Source organism: Pteropus vampyrus, unplaced genomic scaffold (genome assembly GCF_000151845.1).
Source record: "Pteropus vampyrus isolate Shadow unplaced genomic scaffold, Pvam_2.0 Scaffold79, whole genome shotgun sequence".
Classification (NCBI taxonomy): Eukaryota; Metazoa; Chordata; class Mammalia; order Chiroptera; family Pteropodidae; genus Pteropus; species Pteropus vampyrus.
The window spans coordinates 3,149,984-3,167,853 of record NW_011888860.1 but is presented as its reverse complement, the minus strand read 5'-3'; the positions used below and the strand labels follow the sequence as shown (position 1 = coordinate 3,167,853).

General features: G+C 35.4%; 1 protein-coding gene across 1 annotated transcript in view; it reads right to left on the bottom strand.

Annotated features, from left to right (window-relative positions):
- GRXCR1 (glutaredoxin and cysteine rich domain containing 1) overlaps positions 1-17,870 on the bottom strand; it is a 118,331-nt gene that overhangs the window by 49,634 nt on the left and 50,827 nt on the right. Inside the window, exon 2 of the mRNA XM_011362797.2 lies at positions 17,056-17,298. Coding sequence (XP_011361099.1) covers positions 17,056-17,298 — 243 coding nt within the window. The remainder of the gene's footprint in view (positions 1-17,055; positions 17,299-17,870) is intronic.

The following is a 17,870-nucleotide window of genomic DNA, read 5'->3' as shown; positions in this document are numbered from 1 at the left end:
TAAAGGCAGAAAAATATTAGAACTAGTAATAGACTATGCTCAACTTGAAGACGATGAAGTTTTTCTTCTATTATTAAATAAAAACTTTGCATCATCTTGAAAACATTTAGAACATAAATATAAAAAGATAGCAAACCTGCAACCAGAGTTTCTTTTAGAAAAGAAACTATATTTGGTAGAAAATATATATTAATAAGTGTTTGCAAAAAGAAGATAATAGTCTAAGAGACCTAGATAATAGTCTAAGAGACCTAGTTCTTTGTTGAACTCTTTTAAGAGATAGGAGGAAAACCTTACTTATTGCTCTGGAAGGAGTAGGAAGATGAGAAAGAAAGGGGAATTATATCTTCAAGAAGAAATAAAGCTATGGTGCATACTTACCTTTCTATATACACATAACAAAATCCTGATATGATTTGATATAATAGATTTATAATGAAAAGCAATAACATTCTGCATCTAGGCTATTACAAGATGAAACAGAGATAGCCCACATAAGCCTAACAGCACAGAGGTAAAAATAAATTCATGGAAATAATATGAAGGATTTTCATTGTTATAAGCCATATAAAGTTGTAAATTTATAATCAAATTTAACTAGATAGTCAAGATAGTGGGCATACAACACCAACAGCTCAAGTCCTGATTATACCAAAATGTTCATGTTCTTTGCTCCAAATCTGAATTACATTAAAATGTTTGTACCTTTGGCCTCAATTATCTCAGTTTTGGAAACTTCTCTAAAAAGAAAGATAGTCTAACAATATACAAATTACATTCACAAAGATGTTTATTGTACTATTTTCTACAATGGTGAGCCTAAATTGTTGACAGCAGGGAAAAGATGAAAAATACGTGTTATGTGTCAAAAAAGTTTATAAAATCATTAAAAAAGATTTCATCATTATGGAGACCCTAAATTCCTTTTAGTCTAGCTCTGGAAGTCCACAAGCAAGCCAATTAGCAACACATAAAAGCACATTGTCTAATAAATTACTCCATTAACTAGCTCCAGCAACCTTTCTAATCGTATTTCCCACAACGCCCTATCTACACTTTAATAGATAATCTCCAATAATGGCCACCATCACTTATTTCCTTCCCTGCAGACATATGTCACTTTACCCATCAAGAGGTGGGGTCTATCCCCTCACCTTGAATCCAGGTTTATGACTTGTCTTGACCAACAGGAAGTGTGGAAAATGATGTTCTAGAACTTCTAAGTGGTCCCAACAGATGCCACATGGAAAAGAAGAATCCTCCAGCTGAGTACAGTTAACCCATGAAATTGCGAAAAATAATAAATTGTTTTAACAAAGTTTTGGGGTGACTTGTTACAAAAAAAATTGACAACTAAAACTCATTTTATACTCTAATTATACTACACTGCTATCTCCATGAGTTTGCACATTCACCTATTTTGTCCCTGCTACTGCCTTTGCCCACTTTATGAACTTCAAGTCACCTTTAAGATCCACCTGAGCATTTTATCTTCAGTTAGATCTTCAAAGTATCTCAGGCAGTTACATTAAATGTCTTCTAGATGTCAGGATATACTGACAGTACTTATTTATTTTACTGTACCTTCATACTGTGAGACGTTTGTTTCTGTGTCTACCTCCACGTTAACTGTGAGTTCCTTGTGGGCAGATGTTGTGATGTTATCATTTTTGTATTTTCTTTGCTTAAAACAATACCTTTAAAAAATCCTGTGAAGCATATACAAATATTCCTCTTTTATAGATGTGAAAACTGATGTAGAGTGCTTAGTTAATGTGTTCAGGTCACTCAGAAAGTTAAGTTAGGTGTATGGAGAGATGTATTATGAAAGAATGAAATTCTAAGAGCGCGAGAAGTCTTTTAGAATAACTTCTAAAGTCTTTCATTTATCTTTTTCTCCTCTGATGTCCTATAGCACTTATAATTTAGAAAAATAAACTATATGATATACAATACTCCATATATACTCTTGTCTTTGAAGTCTTACTGCAAGTTTCTGGCATGCAAACCTCATAGTTTATATTGCTACTAAGTCCTCCAAAAAGCTTGGCACACACATTATTCATTTGTTAATTGGTCATTTCAAAAATATTAAACTAATCAATGATAAAGAAATATTTAGTTAACCAATGTCACCATAAAAATTAATTAATTAATAAAAAAAGAAATGTTCAGGAAGATGAACCAAGTCTTTTTCTACAAATATATATATACATATATATAAAACAAAAAATATATAACGATCAATTATATTTTCAATCCTAATTTTCTAATAATTTATTATACTACAAATTATAATACATTTTTAAATATATGATTTTGAACATAGGAAAAAAGCAAGCTTGAAAGAATTTTTGTTGTGAATAATCTCGCTTTAACATGAGTTCTGCACTACCAAAGTGAAAGAGTAGACTGAACTTAGCATCTTCAGAAAAAATCATATTGTTATTTTTATTGCATTCTCTTCCTGAGAAAGAACTGAGTTTTGGTGTTATTCTGCACCAATGTTTTCAGTCAGTGACAAAATAGAATTGATTTATTTCTCATTCTGACTTATAAAAATCTGAAAAATGTAGATCTTGCCCTGTTTACCCCAGGGACAAAACATAGTAGACAGAGTGGAGCCAGGATTCTCAGCAAGCATTCCCACAACCGAGATAGCACTTTCCAACACTCAGGTTTTTCAAACCACGTTCTCATATTCTTTACTACATGTTTAAATTCTCCTGACTCATTTGAGGGAAAAACAAAATACAGAAACTCAGGCTTAAGTCATTTCAAGTGCCAGCACATAGTACACTTCAAAAACTGTGTGACATCTGAGGACCCCAAAGAGAAGTAGCTCTCCTGACCTCAGTGGATTCTAATGCCTTTGAGGCTTGTGACTGGGCAGCCACAGTCAAAGATAGATAGCAAAAATACCAGGTACAATACATGCATGGGGCTGAGCTGTATGTCAGAGAAGGCTCATAACTTTTTCCTTAGGTACTAACATTTACAGAGATCTAGGTGACCTGTTATTCCTTCACAAAAACTTTGTGATTCCCTAGAGTTCTTTTATCCTGCATTTCATCACCTAGATCTTTCCCAGAACTGAACTGAATCATACCTTATTGGAAAGAATCAAAGAGAGGACCCCATGAAGGAATAAGGGTCCCTAGACCCACACAGTAAATCCCCAGCCCAGGGTTACAGTCCCAGAGAGAGGAGCTTCCACAAAATATGACTGTAAAAACCTCTGAGGACTCTGGTCATCTGAGTGAGAAGGAAAAAACCTGAAAACCCAGACATCACATTAAAGAGCCTATGCTCAGTCTTACTTGCTCATAGGCATTCACCCAGTGTTCTGGTGGAGGGTCAGTAGCTTCAGAGGTAGGGGAAACATATGGGCAAAGACTGGTTTGTGTGTTGCTGGGGCAAGGACTGGAGGGTCAGCTGCCTTTGCTCCTTTATTGGGCTCCCCTCTGGGGCAGTCTGCAAGCACCATCTTGCCTGTGTTGAACCCTCCCTCCCCTAGCGTGGCCAATTCTGAAGCTGCATTGGCTCAGTGAGATCAGCTGCTATACCCCTAGGCCCCACTCCGCCCAGCCCACAAATTGTCCCCATGGCCCATTGCCAGCCAGCCATCCCCACCCTACAGCTTCCCTAGGCTGCATATTTATTGGCAGGCAGCAGCCCTCGGCTCACATGGCCCGTGTGCAGATGACCCATTTCAGGGGACACTTTTGGTGGTGAATCACTGGTGCCAGCCCAAGCTGCAATATCTTTTCGGTGGATCACGGGATTCTGAGGCCTGAGGAGGACAGTGGCTGGCTTTGCTGCGATCTGAAACTTTTACAGGAAGTCATAGATTCAGCACTGGCATGCAACCTGACTCTGCAATGGCCAAGTGAAATTCATTCACCTTACCCTGATCAAACCCTGGGTTCCCACCCCACGCAACTTGCATACCACCCAAAGGCTCTCACAGTTGTGGAGTCATATGGGCAGCAGGCAGGCAGCTCCAGGCCTTGAGATACACTGGTCCTTTTGATGAGCTTCCCCCGGCTTTGTACTGGGGATAACCAATCTTAGTTCATAGCATGGTCTCCCCGACTTGCCTCCAGATCCAATACAGGCAACAACTATCTGCAGTTCACTTTACAGCTCCTACCAAGTAGTCCCAAGCAATCAAAGGCAGCAGCTGAACTTGGCCTACATATGAGCCCCTCCCAAGGAGTCACAGAACCAACACGTCCAAAAGTTGGCATCAGACCACAATAGAGCACCACTTAACTAGCCCCATAAGTGGCACACCCAAAGTGTAGTCTCAACAGGTACATGAGACTGCTGGGATAAATCCCATTTTGGGGGGTCAGCATCCACACAACAGCTCATACACTGTGGGCATGGTCAATCTACACAGGCAGTCAGCACAAGAGTCAATCCCATCCACTGATGTGCTAACAACAATCAAGGCTTAGCTACAGCAGGAGAATACACACAACCACACAATGAACATGCCCAGAGTCCCTGGAGCAGGTGATCAGGGAGACTGCACCATTGGGCCAGACAAGACACATACTACATAAGGCCACCTGGCCAAGGCAGGAAGATGTAATAAATCTTCCTAATACATAGAAATAAACACAGAGAGGCAACTAAAATGAGAAAACAAAGAAACATGCTGCAAATAAAATGACAGGAGAAAACCAATAAAAAAACTAAACTAAATGGAGGCAAGCAACCTACCAGAGATAGAGTATAAAACACTGGTTATAAGAATGCTCAATGAAGTTAGGGAGAATATAGATCATCTCAGTAAGGACTTCAGTGGAGAGATAGTAAGTATTAAAAAAGACATAGAATCCATGAAGAACAAGTCAGAAATGAAGAATATAATAACCAAAATGAAGAATACACTAGAAGGATTCAACGGCAGATTAGATGAAGCAGAGGACCTAATCAGTGAGTTGGAAGATAAGGTAGAAGAAAACACCAAATAGGAACAGAAAAAGAAAAAAGAATTTTAAAAAATGAGGAAGGTTTAAGAGACCTCCGGGACAATATCAAATGTACCAACATTGCATCATAGGGGTACCAGAAGTTGAAGAGAGAGAGCAAGGGATTGAAAACTTATTTAAAGAAATAATGACAGAAAACTTCCATGACCTGGCAAAGGAAATCGACATACAAGTCCAAGGAGTGTAGAGAGTCCTGAACAATAGTAGCCCAAACAGACTCACACAAAGGTATATCATCATTAAAATGCCAAAGGTTGGAGACAAAGAAAGATTCCTAAAAGCAGCAAAAGAAAGGCAGCTAGTGACTTACAAGGGTACTCCCATAAAAACATCAGCTGACTTTTCAACAGAAACTTTGTAGGCCAAAAGGGATAGGTACAAAATGTACAAAGTGATGATAAATAAGAACCTACAACCAAGACTACTCTACACAGCAAGGCTATCAATCAAAATTGAAGGTGAGATAAAGAGCTTCCCAGACAGGAAAAATCTAAAGGAATTCATCACCAACAAGCCAGAATTACAGTAAATGTTAAGGGGACTTCTGTAAAAAAGAGAAGAGGGGACCATAAATACGAATAATAAAATGGCAATAACTATATACCTATTAATAATCACTTTAAATGTAAATGGATTAAGTGTTCCAATCAAAAGATATAAGGTAACTAAATGGATAAGAAAATAAGACCCATACATATGCTGTCTATAAGTGACCCACCTCAGATCAAATGGCACACACAGACTAAAGGTAAAGAGATTTAAAAAAAAGAAGAAGAAGAAGATATTTCATGCAAATGAAAATGAAAAATAAGCTAGGGTAGCAATACTTTTATCAGACAAAATAGACTTTAAAACAAAGGATATAATAAAAGACAAAGAAAGGCATTACATAATGGTAAAGGTAACAATACAACAAACGGATATAACCCTAGTAAACATATATGAACCCAACATAGGACCACCTACATATATAAAGCAATTATTGACCAACATAAAAGGAGAGTGTGACAGTAATACACTCATAGCAGCAGATTTTAACATACCATTACCACCAATGGACAGACAGAAGATTAATAAAGAAATAACGACATTAAATGACACTCTAGACCAGATGGATATAATTGATATTTTCAGAGTGTTTCAACTCAAAACAGCAGAATATATTCTTCTCAAGTGCACATGGAACATTTTCAAGGATAGACCATTAGGCCACAAAACACATCTCAATAAATTTAAGATTTAAATCATATTAAGTGTCTTCTCCAACCACAATGGTATGAAACTAGAAATCAATTACAAGGAAAAAAAAACAACTAGAAAATACACAAATACATGGAGGTTAAACAACATGCTACTAAGCAATGAATGGGTTAACAATGAAATCAAGGAAGAGATCAAAACATACCTAGAGACAAATGAAATTAAAAACAAAATGACTCAAAATCTATGAGACACAGAGAAAACAGTCCTAAGAGGGAAATTCATAGCATTACAGGCCTACCTCAAGAAACAACAAAAATCTCAAATAAACAATCTAACCTTACCTTTAAAAGAACTAGAAAAAGAACAGCAAACAAAATCCAAAGTGATTACTAAAAAAGAAATAATAAAGAGTAGTACAGAAATAAATGAAATATGGTCTAGAAAAACAATACAAAAGATCAATGAAATCAAAAGCTGATTTCTTGAAAAAATAAACAAAATCGTTAGACCTTTAATCAGATTCATCAAGAAAAAAAGAGAGAGGACCCAAATAAATAAAATCAGAAATGAAAGAGAAATAACTATGCACTCCACAGAAATAGAAAGGATTATAAGAAAATACTATGAGCAATTATATGCCAACAAATTGAACAATATGGAAAAATAGATACATTCCTGGAAACACGCAATCTCCCAAGACTGAGTCAAGAAGAAACAGGAAATCTGAACTAACCGATTGCCACCAATAAAATTGAATCAGTAATCCAAAACTTCTAAAAAACAAAAGTCCTGGACCAAATGGCTTCATAGGTGAATTTTACCAAACAAAGAAGAATTAATAACTATTCATCTCATACTATTCCAAAAAAGAGGCAGGAAGACTTCTTAACTCTTTTTATGAAGCTACCATTACCTTGATTTTAAAACCAGACAAAGACAGTACAAAAAAATGAAAACTATAGGTTGATATCCCTGATGAACATTGATGCAAAAATCCTCGACAAAATATTAACAAACTGAATTCGGCAATACATTAAAAATATCATACACCATGATCAAGTTGGGTTTATTCCTGGGATGCAAGATTGGTACAATATCCACAAGTCAATTAATATAATACACCACATTAACAAATTGAAAAATAAAAATCGTATGATCATATCGATAGATGCAGAAAAAGCATTAGATAAAATCCAGAATCCATTTACGATAAAAACTCTCAGCAAAGTGGGAATAGAGGGAACATACCTCAACATAAAAGCCACATATGACAAACCTACAGCTAACATACTCAACTGGAAAAAGCTAAAAGCATTTTCCTTAAGATCAGGAACAAGACAAGGACACCTGCTTTCGCCACTTTTATTCAATATAGTATTGGAAGTCATAGCTACAGCAATCAGATTAGAAAAAGAAATAAAAAGCATCCAAATAGGAAAGGAAGAAGTAAAACTGCCATTAATGGCAGATGACATGATACTATATAGATAGAGAGAACCCTAAAGATTCCACCAAAAACTGTTAGAACTGATGGATGAATTCAGTAAAGTAGCAGGATACAAAATTAATATTCAGAAATCAGTTGCATTTTTATGATGAACTATCAGAAAGAGAAATTAAGAAAATCACATTTACCATTGCATCAAAAACATAATGCCTAGGAATCGAAACAACCCAGAAGGTAAAAGACCTATACTTGGAAAATTATGTCATTGTAAAAAGAAATTAAAGAAAATACAAATAAATGGAAGCATACATTGTGTTCATGGGTAGGAAAAAATAACATCGTTAAAATGGCCATACTACCCAAAGCAATGTATAGATTTAATGCAATCCCTATTAAAATACCAATGGCATTTTTCATAGAACTAGAACAAATAATTTAAAAAATTTTAAAAGATTTTCGATAGCCATGGCAATCTTGGGAAAGAACAAAGTTGGAGGTATCTCACTACCTAATATCAAACTATACTACAAGGCTAGAGTAATCAAAACAGCATGATACTGGCATAAAAAAAACAGACACATTGATCAGTAGAACAGAATAGAGAGCCCAGAAATACATCCACACCTAGATGGTCATTTAATCTATGACAATGGAGACAAGAATATACAATGGTGTAAAGGCAGTCCCTTGAATAAATGGTGTTGGGAAAACTAGACAGATACATGCAAAACTAGACAGATATGCCCTATACAAAAATAAACTCAAAATGAATTAAAGACTTAACTGTGAGACCAGAAACTATTAAACTGCTATAAGAAAACAGGCAGTAAATGCTCTGATATTGCTATTAGTAATTTTTTCTGATATATCTCCTTGGACAAGAGAAACAAAAGAAAAAATAAACAAATAAGACTACATTAAACTAAAAAGGTTTTGCATAGCAAAGGAAACCAGCAATAAAATGAAAAGGCAATCTACTGAATGGGAGAACATATTTGCCTACTATACATCTCATCTTTTAATATCCAAAATTTATAAAGAACTTGTACAACCCAACAACAACAACAACAAAACAATCCGATTAAATAATGGACAGAAGACTTGAATAGATATTTATCCAAAGAGGACATACTGGCCCCTGGGGACTGACTTGTTGATTTCCTTTAGGGTTGATCTAGATTATACCCAAAGATGAGCCCCATGTGTCAGCACTTCAGGCCTCATTGCTATACAGGTGGTTTCCTTCATATTATTCATTCTATTCATTCTTTGAATCTAATCCAGAGAATAAACACCATCAGGACCAAACATATGGTCAAGTCTTTACCTTAATTGTTGTTTTTGGAGGGAGGCTGTCTTGGGCTGAGCTCAACCAAACTGGGAGCCTGAGGAGTGATTAAAAACAAAACAAAACCACAACACAATGTATCCTCCTACCTAAGCAGAAAGAAACCTGCTACTTGGCTTGAGAGCTATTTACTTTGTTGAATCCCCATCTGAGATGTTTGCTTAGTTGTAATCATATATAATATCATGGTAACAAACTAGATCTTTCTAACAAAATAGAAAAATAGGTCTTAAGGGCCAAAAACTCTCCCAGAAAATACATGCACTTTCCATTTATTTTTTCCCAGGGAAAATATAAATGAATGGTATAAACATTTGGTTCAGAATTAGGCCTCCAAATAGTAAAATATTTATTACATTTGTTTTAAGTTTTTGAAAAGTCAATTGAAAATTGTTCCTCCTATATTTTTCTTTCCCTAAAAGGAAATAGGGATTAGAAACAAAGTTTCTAAGACATTTAAGACATTTCATTTTAATTGAGCTCTAAAGAAAGGTATAGCGCAAATGATTTCTTCTACTTTTATTTATTTTTTTATTTAATGTTTTCTTATATTGTGAGAGACCTCTGGTGGTTGAAAGGATACTAAACCTCTATGCTCATAACAGAAATAGAGTTCAATTCTAACCAAAGCTTTTCCTTACTGAGATACTGCTATTAGAAAGTTCTAATTAGTTCTATTAGAGTTCTATTAAAAGGATGCTTATTAAAATTTCTATTAATTTTCACTTACTTATAAAATGATAAATCAATTTATTTTTATGCATTTTCTAGGCTTAAAAAAAGATCTTGAATACTTTACATTATGTCTTTAAATCCTAATAAAAAACACCAATTATGCACAGATGTATTTTCTTTTTAATCAGGCTGAAAATAACTATTTACATCTAACTTGGGATATAGGAAAACTGGCTCCTGGAGCCCTTTATTAAGTGGCATGTTCTATAGCTTCTTTTAATTAGTGGCCAAGTCACAAATAGACACAACTAATTTATACTTTATAGTGTTCAAGTCCAAAGCACCAAATTTAAGACTCAGGTTTTGACATATTACACAAATCATTAAACAATGGACCTACCAGACACTTTACAAGTATCCTGCCATACAGATAATTATATCAGACAATACTGAAAGTGGCAAGGTCTTGGGCAAATGAGACAATAGATTTAAATTTGTGAGTAAAGTTTTCCTTGGGCCTATAATTTAGAAATACTCAATATCTACATGCCTCAAAAGTTCTCTCTATTTAATGAACTCTTAAGTTATTGGAGTGAAAGTTGAATTGTGCATAAACAGGTTTTAAGGTACTTACTACTAATGACTTTTCATGTCATTGAATTAACTGCAGCACTGAAAATATGAGATGAAAAAACTATAATCATAGCGCTGCTGCATCTCTTCTGTGAGTACAAGGTGACAGCCAAACAAATCAGCAAAGCTGAGGTGAAAATTTGGTCAGTGGACCAAGGATATCACAAGATGCTACTGGTGATGCTACAGTATAGCTGGAGGAACAAGATGATGATGTATGGCTCGGGAAATTTGAGAGAGAGTTGGTACTTTGATTTAGTTCCTTACTGTGCTTTGACTGCCAAACTTCTACAAACAAATTTCATTGGCATGTGTAATATCGAAGCATAATTAACTGGCTTTGGTAAAAGTATGCTATCCTCCAACATGAAAATGGCAGTGAGCACACTGGTCCTAGCAAAAAGCCAAGATTAGATGACATCAAAGTTCTGCACTTTGGTAGACTGTCATGATATTTGCCCCCATTTTGTTCATGCCTCACTGTATGGACACTCTACAACATGACATTAGTTGTCCACCCATCTAGAGCTGGAGTTTGTTCTCTCCATCTTGAATCTGGACGTGATCATGGACTTGCGATAGTAAATGGAAAAAAAAACAAATGTGACACAGGCAGAGGTTTAAAATGTACTTGAGCATTAGGGCTTGCCCTCTTTCACTGCTAGGAACTACTTTGCCACCATTTAAAATCTCCTGGCTAATTTGCTAGAGAAGCCTTCAGAGGAGCCAATTTTCACATATGTAATTCAAGCCATCCTAGACTACTTAGCTCTAGCCAGGCCACCAACAGACCACAAAGAGCAGCCAACCCAGCCAACATTTCAATCTACAAACTAATTGTCATAAGCCACTAAGTTTTGGGGTGGTTTGTTATATAGCAAACTCAACTGATACAGCTACTTCCATCATAGAGCCTGAACTTTGACTATGGTTTGTTCCAATCCATGGCTTGGAAAGTCAAGAGAGCTTGTTTATCAAGCAATAACGGACTGGATATTATTATATTCCTGAATACGATAAGGTAGGGGAACAAATGAAACCAAAATTGTGACTATAAGCTGAGAGAAATGAAAAGGAGGGAAGGATAAACAATACCTATGATGATAGAATAAATTAAATACAGAGACAAAGGAAAGAGACTAAAGAACAGAAAACTATGGCCAGAGCAAGACACTTCTAAGTTCAAGATCTTGAATGTGGAGTGGTTTCAAGTGATGAAGTAATTCAGGATGTAAATATGCTGGTAATTCCAAGAGTGGAACTGAAAGCCACTAAAGCTGAGGGTTAAGGAACTTGTGGCCTGTATTTTAAATAGTTCAAGCTCTAGAGTCAGACACACCTAAATTCGAATCCCAATTATGCCACTTGTGATATGAAGGCATTTAAACAGTTTCTTAATTTGGATAAGCCTTATTTTTCTTCAGGTACAAAATTTTCATCTGATAAATGATAATAGTACTATTCACAGTATTATTTTAAAATGTAAAAGACAATGTATTAAAAAGCTTAGCATTCAAGTAAGCCTTTATTATTATTGCTATTATTGTTGCCATTAAAAACTCTCCTCAATTATTCAGGAAAAAAGAACAAAAAGCAATCATATGAGAAAGTATTGCTTAATTTAAATTCCAAGAGCCTAACTTAAGGTTTAAATTTCAAACTTCTCTATCCCTGCACTTTCTGAAGTAGAGTGAACAGGCCAGGAACAAACACTTCATGACTTTGAACTAGGAGGTTTGAAGATAAAACATTTACTGTGTCGACTACAAATAAGATCCAAGACAGTAAGGGTAAATTTGAATGTTCAAGGGATTCTCTTCTCATTCAAACCTCTGATGAAATTGTTAATAATCAAGGAAATGACCAAAAAGGGATGAACATGACTTCAAAAAAAAAAAAAGGAAGAGAAGGTCTAAGTTCATCAATTCTATAATTAAATGCTAAAATATCAAGACTGACTTCCTATACAACATCCACGATCTCTCTTTTCTTCTAAGAAAAAAATGATTTTTTCAGCCTATCAACGTGTCTCTCTGGAAGATCACAATTTCTAGCTTACTTTGCAACTAACAGTGAAAATAAAATTCAAGCGGAAGTTGGATGGGTTTTCCAAAAATATCTCTAAAAGGGAGCTCTTTCAAGTAGGATGCACTTCTCTTTTCTTTTTCATTCCCTTCCTGCCTTGAATGCAGGCATGATGTCAAGAGTTTCAGCAACATTCTTGAAACATGAGGAAAACTACAGCAAGAGATATAATCAAGTTTCTGAAATCTAGTGATAAATAAAAATCTTAAAAGTAGCCAGAGAGGGAGAAAAGACATAGTATATACACAGGAAAAAAGATAAGGATGACAATAGATTATTTTTCATCAGAAGAAATGCAAATGAGACGTAAACGAGCAACTTCTCTAAAGTATTGAAAGATAAAAAACAAACTTTCAATCTAGAATTCTATATCCAGAAAAAATATTGTTTAAAAACAAAGGTGACATAAAAATTTTTCAGACATAAAAAATCTAAAGGAATTCATCTACAGCAGGCCCACTTTACAATAGTGGTATAGAAGAAGTCCTTTAGATAAAAGGGAAATGATGTCAAATGGACATAAGGTTCTACACTAAGGCATAAAGAGCACCAGAAATTAAAACTATAGAGAGTAGGGTACTTCCAAATTCACTTGATGAACTCATCACTACCCTGACATTAGAGGAATAGAAAACTATATCAACAGAAAGATCAGTGGTAACCAGGGGACTGGGGATGGAGAAAGAGACTGACTGCCAAATGGCATGAGGAGTATTTGGAAGGTTATGGAAATGCTCTGTATCTTGAATATGTTGGTAGATTCATGGGTGTACACATCTGTCAAAACTCATCAAAATGTGTACTTTAAATGGGTATAGTTTATTATATGTAAATTATACCTCAATAAAGCTGAATAAACAAATCAAAATAAATGAAAACAGGATATCTGAAAGATACTGTGGTTTAGCTCATTCAGTAACTAATCCAGTCTCCTAGAATGTCTTCCTATACTGTAGAGGATACTGTACAGGCTAGAAAACAAAAAAATATATTTCCCATTTTCCCTCAGTTTTCATATGCAACATTAGTAACCACAGATACATTCTCTTGAGACTTTACTTAGGAGTAGATTTATGTAGAAAGGACAAAGAAAATCATCCATTTTGCTGGTGTGGACCATGGCAAAAACATCAAATTTCTAGAGCTGACCAGTTCCTGATTGTGGCAGATTTCCTTGGTGATCCATTTCTGCAGAGGTTTGCAAGTGTTATCTAGAAGCATGCTTAGAGTCTGTATGCCTAGTCTGTAAACTATGTTTAATAATAATTCTTTCATTCTTAAATTGAATAAAATTATACTTTAAATAGCTATAAAATTATCAAGCAGTCACACCTCAATATCAGCTATTTTAAGAGATCTGCCTAAATCAATAGCTCTTCTGTTTTTCTCTCTATTACCAGAGTCCCCACTTAGGTTCATTCTATGTGTTTCATAGTCCAGTTTCAGTGTGAGTTTTGTGGATTTCCACTGTAGAGTTTTATGGCTGGTTCAGAATCGAAACATTATTTCTAAATTATTTTTTATGGGAATTTCTAAGATAATTTATGTCTAAACTGTTAGAACACAATCATTTTGTGTGAAAGCGTTCTGATGCCAAAACAACAGGACAACTGCCCTAAATAAGTACCAAGCTGAACTTGCTCCTCCCCTCACCACCCCCTGCAACAGAGCATTATAAATTTGTTTTCTAAAGTAATTTCTTCCCCTTGACTATTGCATTGCTTTCATCTTTAGTTTTTAGTTTAGTTGCAGAAGAGAGTGATCAGGAAAAAAGAGCTCAGCATCCTTGTCAATCTTTCTGTTCTTGCCCATTGGACTCTCTTAACTTCCCTTCAATGAAAATAACTAAATTCCTTTGGCACCATCCACCTTGGGTTGAGTGGCGATGATGGCAGCAAAATAAGGGAACTGCAAAATGTTCTCATGCTCTCTGTACTCCATTTCATTGTCTCCTATAGTCTGCTTTCACATGCCTATATTTCTGTTTCTGTCTCTAACTCATTCTCTGGCCTGCTCTGTCACTCTATTTCTCTCTCTCTCCCCCTTTAAAGAAAGTTGTAATATGCAGATGATTCATACATCTTGATTTTTCTCACTCATCTAAATTTAAACTAAATCAAATGGTTTCATGTGACTAAGACGTCACAGACATTGGAAATTACCAACATCAGCTTCTTTATCTCCCTAAAAATTATGTTTCTCCACATGCCAAACTCCAGCAGAGGGCATCCTTCCATTTCAGATGCATGAATACTGCAGCAAAAGGTCTCTACTATTCCAGAAATGCCTTCCATTTACAACTGCACACTGGAATTTTAAGAAAGAGGCTTCTGTAGTAGAAGGGGAATTTGTTATATAAGTTATTCTTGAGTGTTTACCTCCATTTTGAATTACAGATTTAGAATTAATTATCCTTCTTTAAGGGGGAAAGAAAAACAGGAAAAAATTGACTGTCTCTGGCCTCTCTCCAAGTTTAGAGCATTAACTTCAAATTTTAGAAGCAACAAGGTAGCTCCTGTGTGATCTTTCCTCCTCTAGGGTGCTGTGTGTGATAATAAAGTGATCCCAGAGCAAAAGCGTCAGAGAAATAAATCTGCATCCTACCTTCTTTGCTGCACTCTCCTCCAACTGCAAGACAAAGAGCAGAAAAGGCACTGCAGCCTGTCATATCATCTCAGAAGCAGAGAGAAGATAAGCATGGTCAAGAGCAGTATAGCAGGAGAGGCTAACCTTGTACTAGTGGAAGCAGGTGGTCGCTCGTCAAGTTTAGTTATGCAGTTTCACAGAAATTTAAATTCCATAATAAGAAATATCTTACACTGTCAGAAGAATTTTTCCTGGGTTAAAAGGCAAAAGCCCACAAAGCTTATCAATGATATTCTCCTCTGTATGGGGGAGTTTATCAGATCATTTCCTTATGGAAGAATGTCTTAGGGAGAGAAGGAAAGATTATGAGACAAGAGAGAATCATTAATACATCCATTCAACACGTTTTTGAGGACTTTGTAGGTGCTAAGAATGTATCAGCAAACAAATTATCAAAGATCCTTCTCTTTGAGGTTAAATACCAAAGAGCAAGTGTTTGGGGAGTTGGACAGACCTAATATTGAGTCTGGCCCTGCTACTTACCAGCTATGTGACTTGGTATAAAGAAATTATTGCTGTCTTTTACAAAACAGTGACAATAATTGTTAATATTTATTGAAAATATAACTTTGTTTAAAGCACAGGAATTAAGTATAAAAGCCTCACAATTGGAATGTAAGAAAAATCCTATCCTTTTCATTTTACAAATAAGGAAACCAAGACATAAAGTGATTTATAAATTGCCCAGAATCACATGAAAGCATCAGAGAAAGAATCTGAAACAAGACTGTCTGATTTCAAGGCTGTCTTGCCTCTTAACCAGTATGCCAGAGAGTTGATTTCTAAGGCTGTCCTAAGGCTTAGGTGAGATGACACATGTAAAGTTGACAGTATAATATAGTATTATTAGTAGTCTTATCATTATTATTTATCATTACCACTGCCATTGTTATAGCTTGGGGGGGCGGGGTCTAAGAGTTTATCTTGTAATATAATAAAAGAAGCTCAACACTTCAAATCAAAATTCTTCTCTTCAGAATGTAGTCTGTATCCAGCTCTGGTTGAAAGTAATATTGCATAATAACAAAGCTATTGAATCATGGCTTCTCTGCTTTTGTCTTTCCATAAGATGACAGGCTGCCTCTGACAGCTATGGCTCCTGACTATATCAGAACACAGGTTCCCTGTGAAAATATGAAGAGAATATGAAGTTCCCTGTAACAAAATATGAGTATTTCCTTTTCTGGATTTTTCTAACCTTAGCTGAAAACTGCAAGTTAACACCAAACACGCACAAAAAAACCTAGATCCAAGTATCACTCTGAGATATGACAGTCTTTGTTCTCTGATAAGCAATCATGTAATCAGTCCCACCCCCCTCAACCTCTGGTGTCCCTTTGGTCTTTGCCCCGACTCTTTCAAAAATGCCCTCTCCAGAGTCCTTTCATGGGCTTCTTACCAATTGAACATGTTCACAAGTCAATGTGAACTATTATACTAACAGTTTATTCAAAGAAAAATGAAGCAGGCATGTTTTCTTACTGCTCTGGGAGTTCTCTTTGCTTACTGTAAGCTTGAATTTGTGTCTCACACTGCTGCATTACCAAAATCGAGCATAATTTTAAATAATAAGCAGATAAAATTCTGGCTCCAGGCCCCATTTCTTATTGATTTCATTTCAGGACTGTCATCTTAGGTTCATTAGGTAGGAAATTGAGTATTGGATAATGGTAGTATAAAAGAATTCGAAAATACATATCTTATAAATATTCTATTTTTTTTTGCCTTACTAAAAAAATAGTTTATCCCACATGTCAAACTTCACAATGCAAAACTCAAATCAATTGAAAAGCTTTTTAAATATATCCTATTCAAAAAGGCAATTTCATTCTGATTTTATCTTACAGTACTTCTGCAGGGAGAAACAGTTGCCATACAGAAAGTGCTTTGATCCCTCTGGTTTGAACTCCAAAAGTAGCAAGTGTCCTGGTAGTTATGTTGCAAGTTTCCCTGTCATAGGCTTTTAGATTTCTATCAACACTGGTTTGGTCCAATAAAAATATGATTTTTCTTACCCCAAGATAATGGCCATCAATGAACACGACAGGGAGAGAAGGAGCTTCAGACACCCGTCGGCATCTTTCATCTAACTCTTTTCCATAGTCACCATTCAGAGCTATGTTTTTCTCTTCAAATTTCACACGATGATTTTGGAAGATCTTTCTAACCAGTTCACATCTTTCGAAGGTTGTCCGTACCACACGGAGGCAAGTGGTATAAATCACCACACGGTCAAATTCTAGGTCGGTTGATGGTTGCTAAATGGACAACATTGTAGTGTAAATATATTCACATTTACTGTCTTACATCTTAAGACAACTAACAAGCTTTAACAAGTGTTTTGTACATTAAGGGTATGAAATAAAAGTTGAATGAAGTGCTATATTTGTCAATTCTCAGACATGACTTTTTAAGTTAGAACATCTGTAATTGAAATAGGAATAATCAACATAATTTAAATGACATAACTTAATTGACAGTATTTTTTCTATTCTCCATGGCACATCAAATACTGGCATATCTTAAAATTGATGATGTCTCACTTGGCATGCCACGTGATGAAATAAGAGTAGTTGAATTATTTTTCTCATGTTTTGTAGACATTGTTCACTTACCATATATCTACCTCTTAAACCCAAAGTAAAATATGTCACATTCAAACCATTTGAAAATTCTTCTATTTATCAATTTACAAAATTTAATAGTCTTTTGAGCTACAATTTCTTGAGAATAACAAGATCAATATCGTAGGATTGTTCTGAAGTTTAAGTAGCACAATATATGTACACGAGCTCTGTTGAGTAACAGGGTTCCAACATGTGGTGAGAAG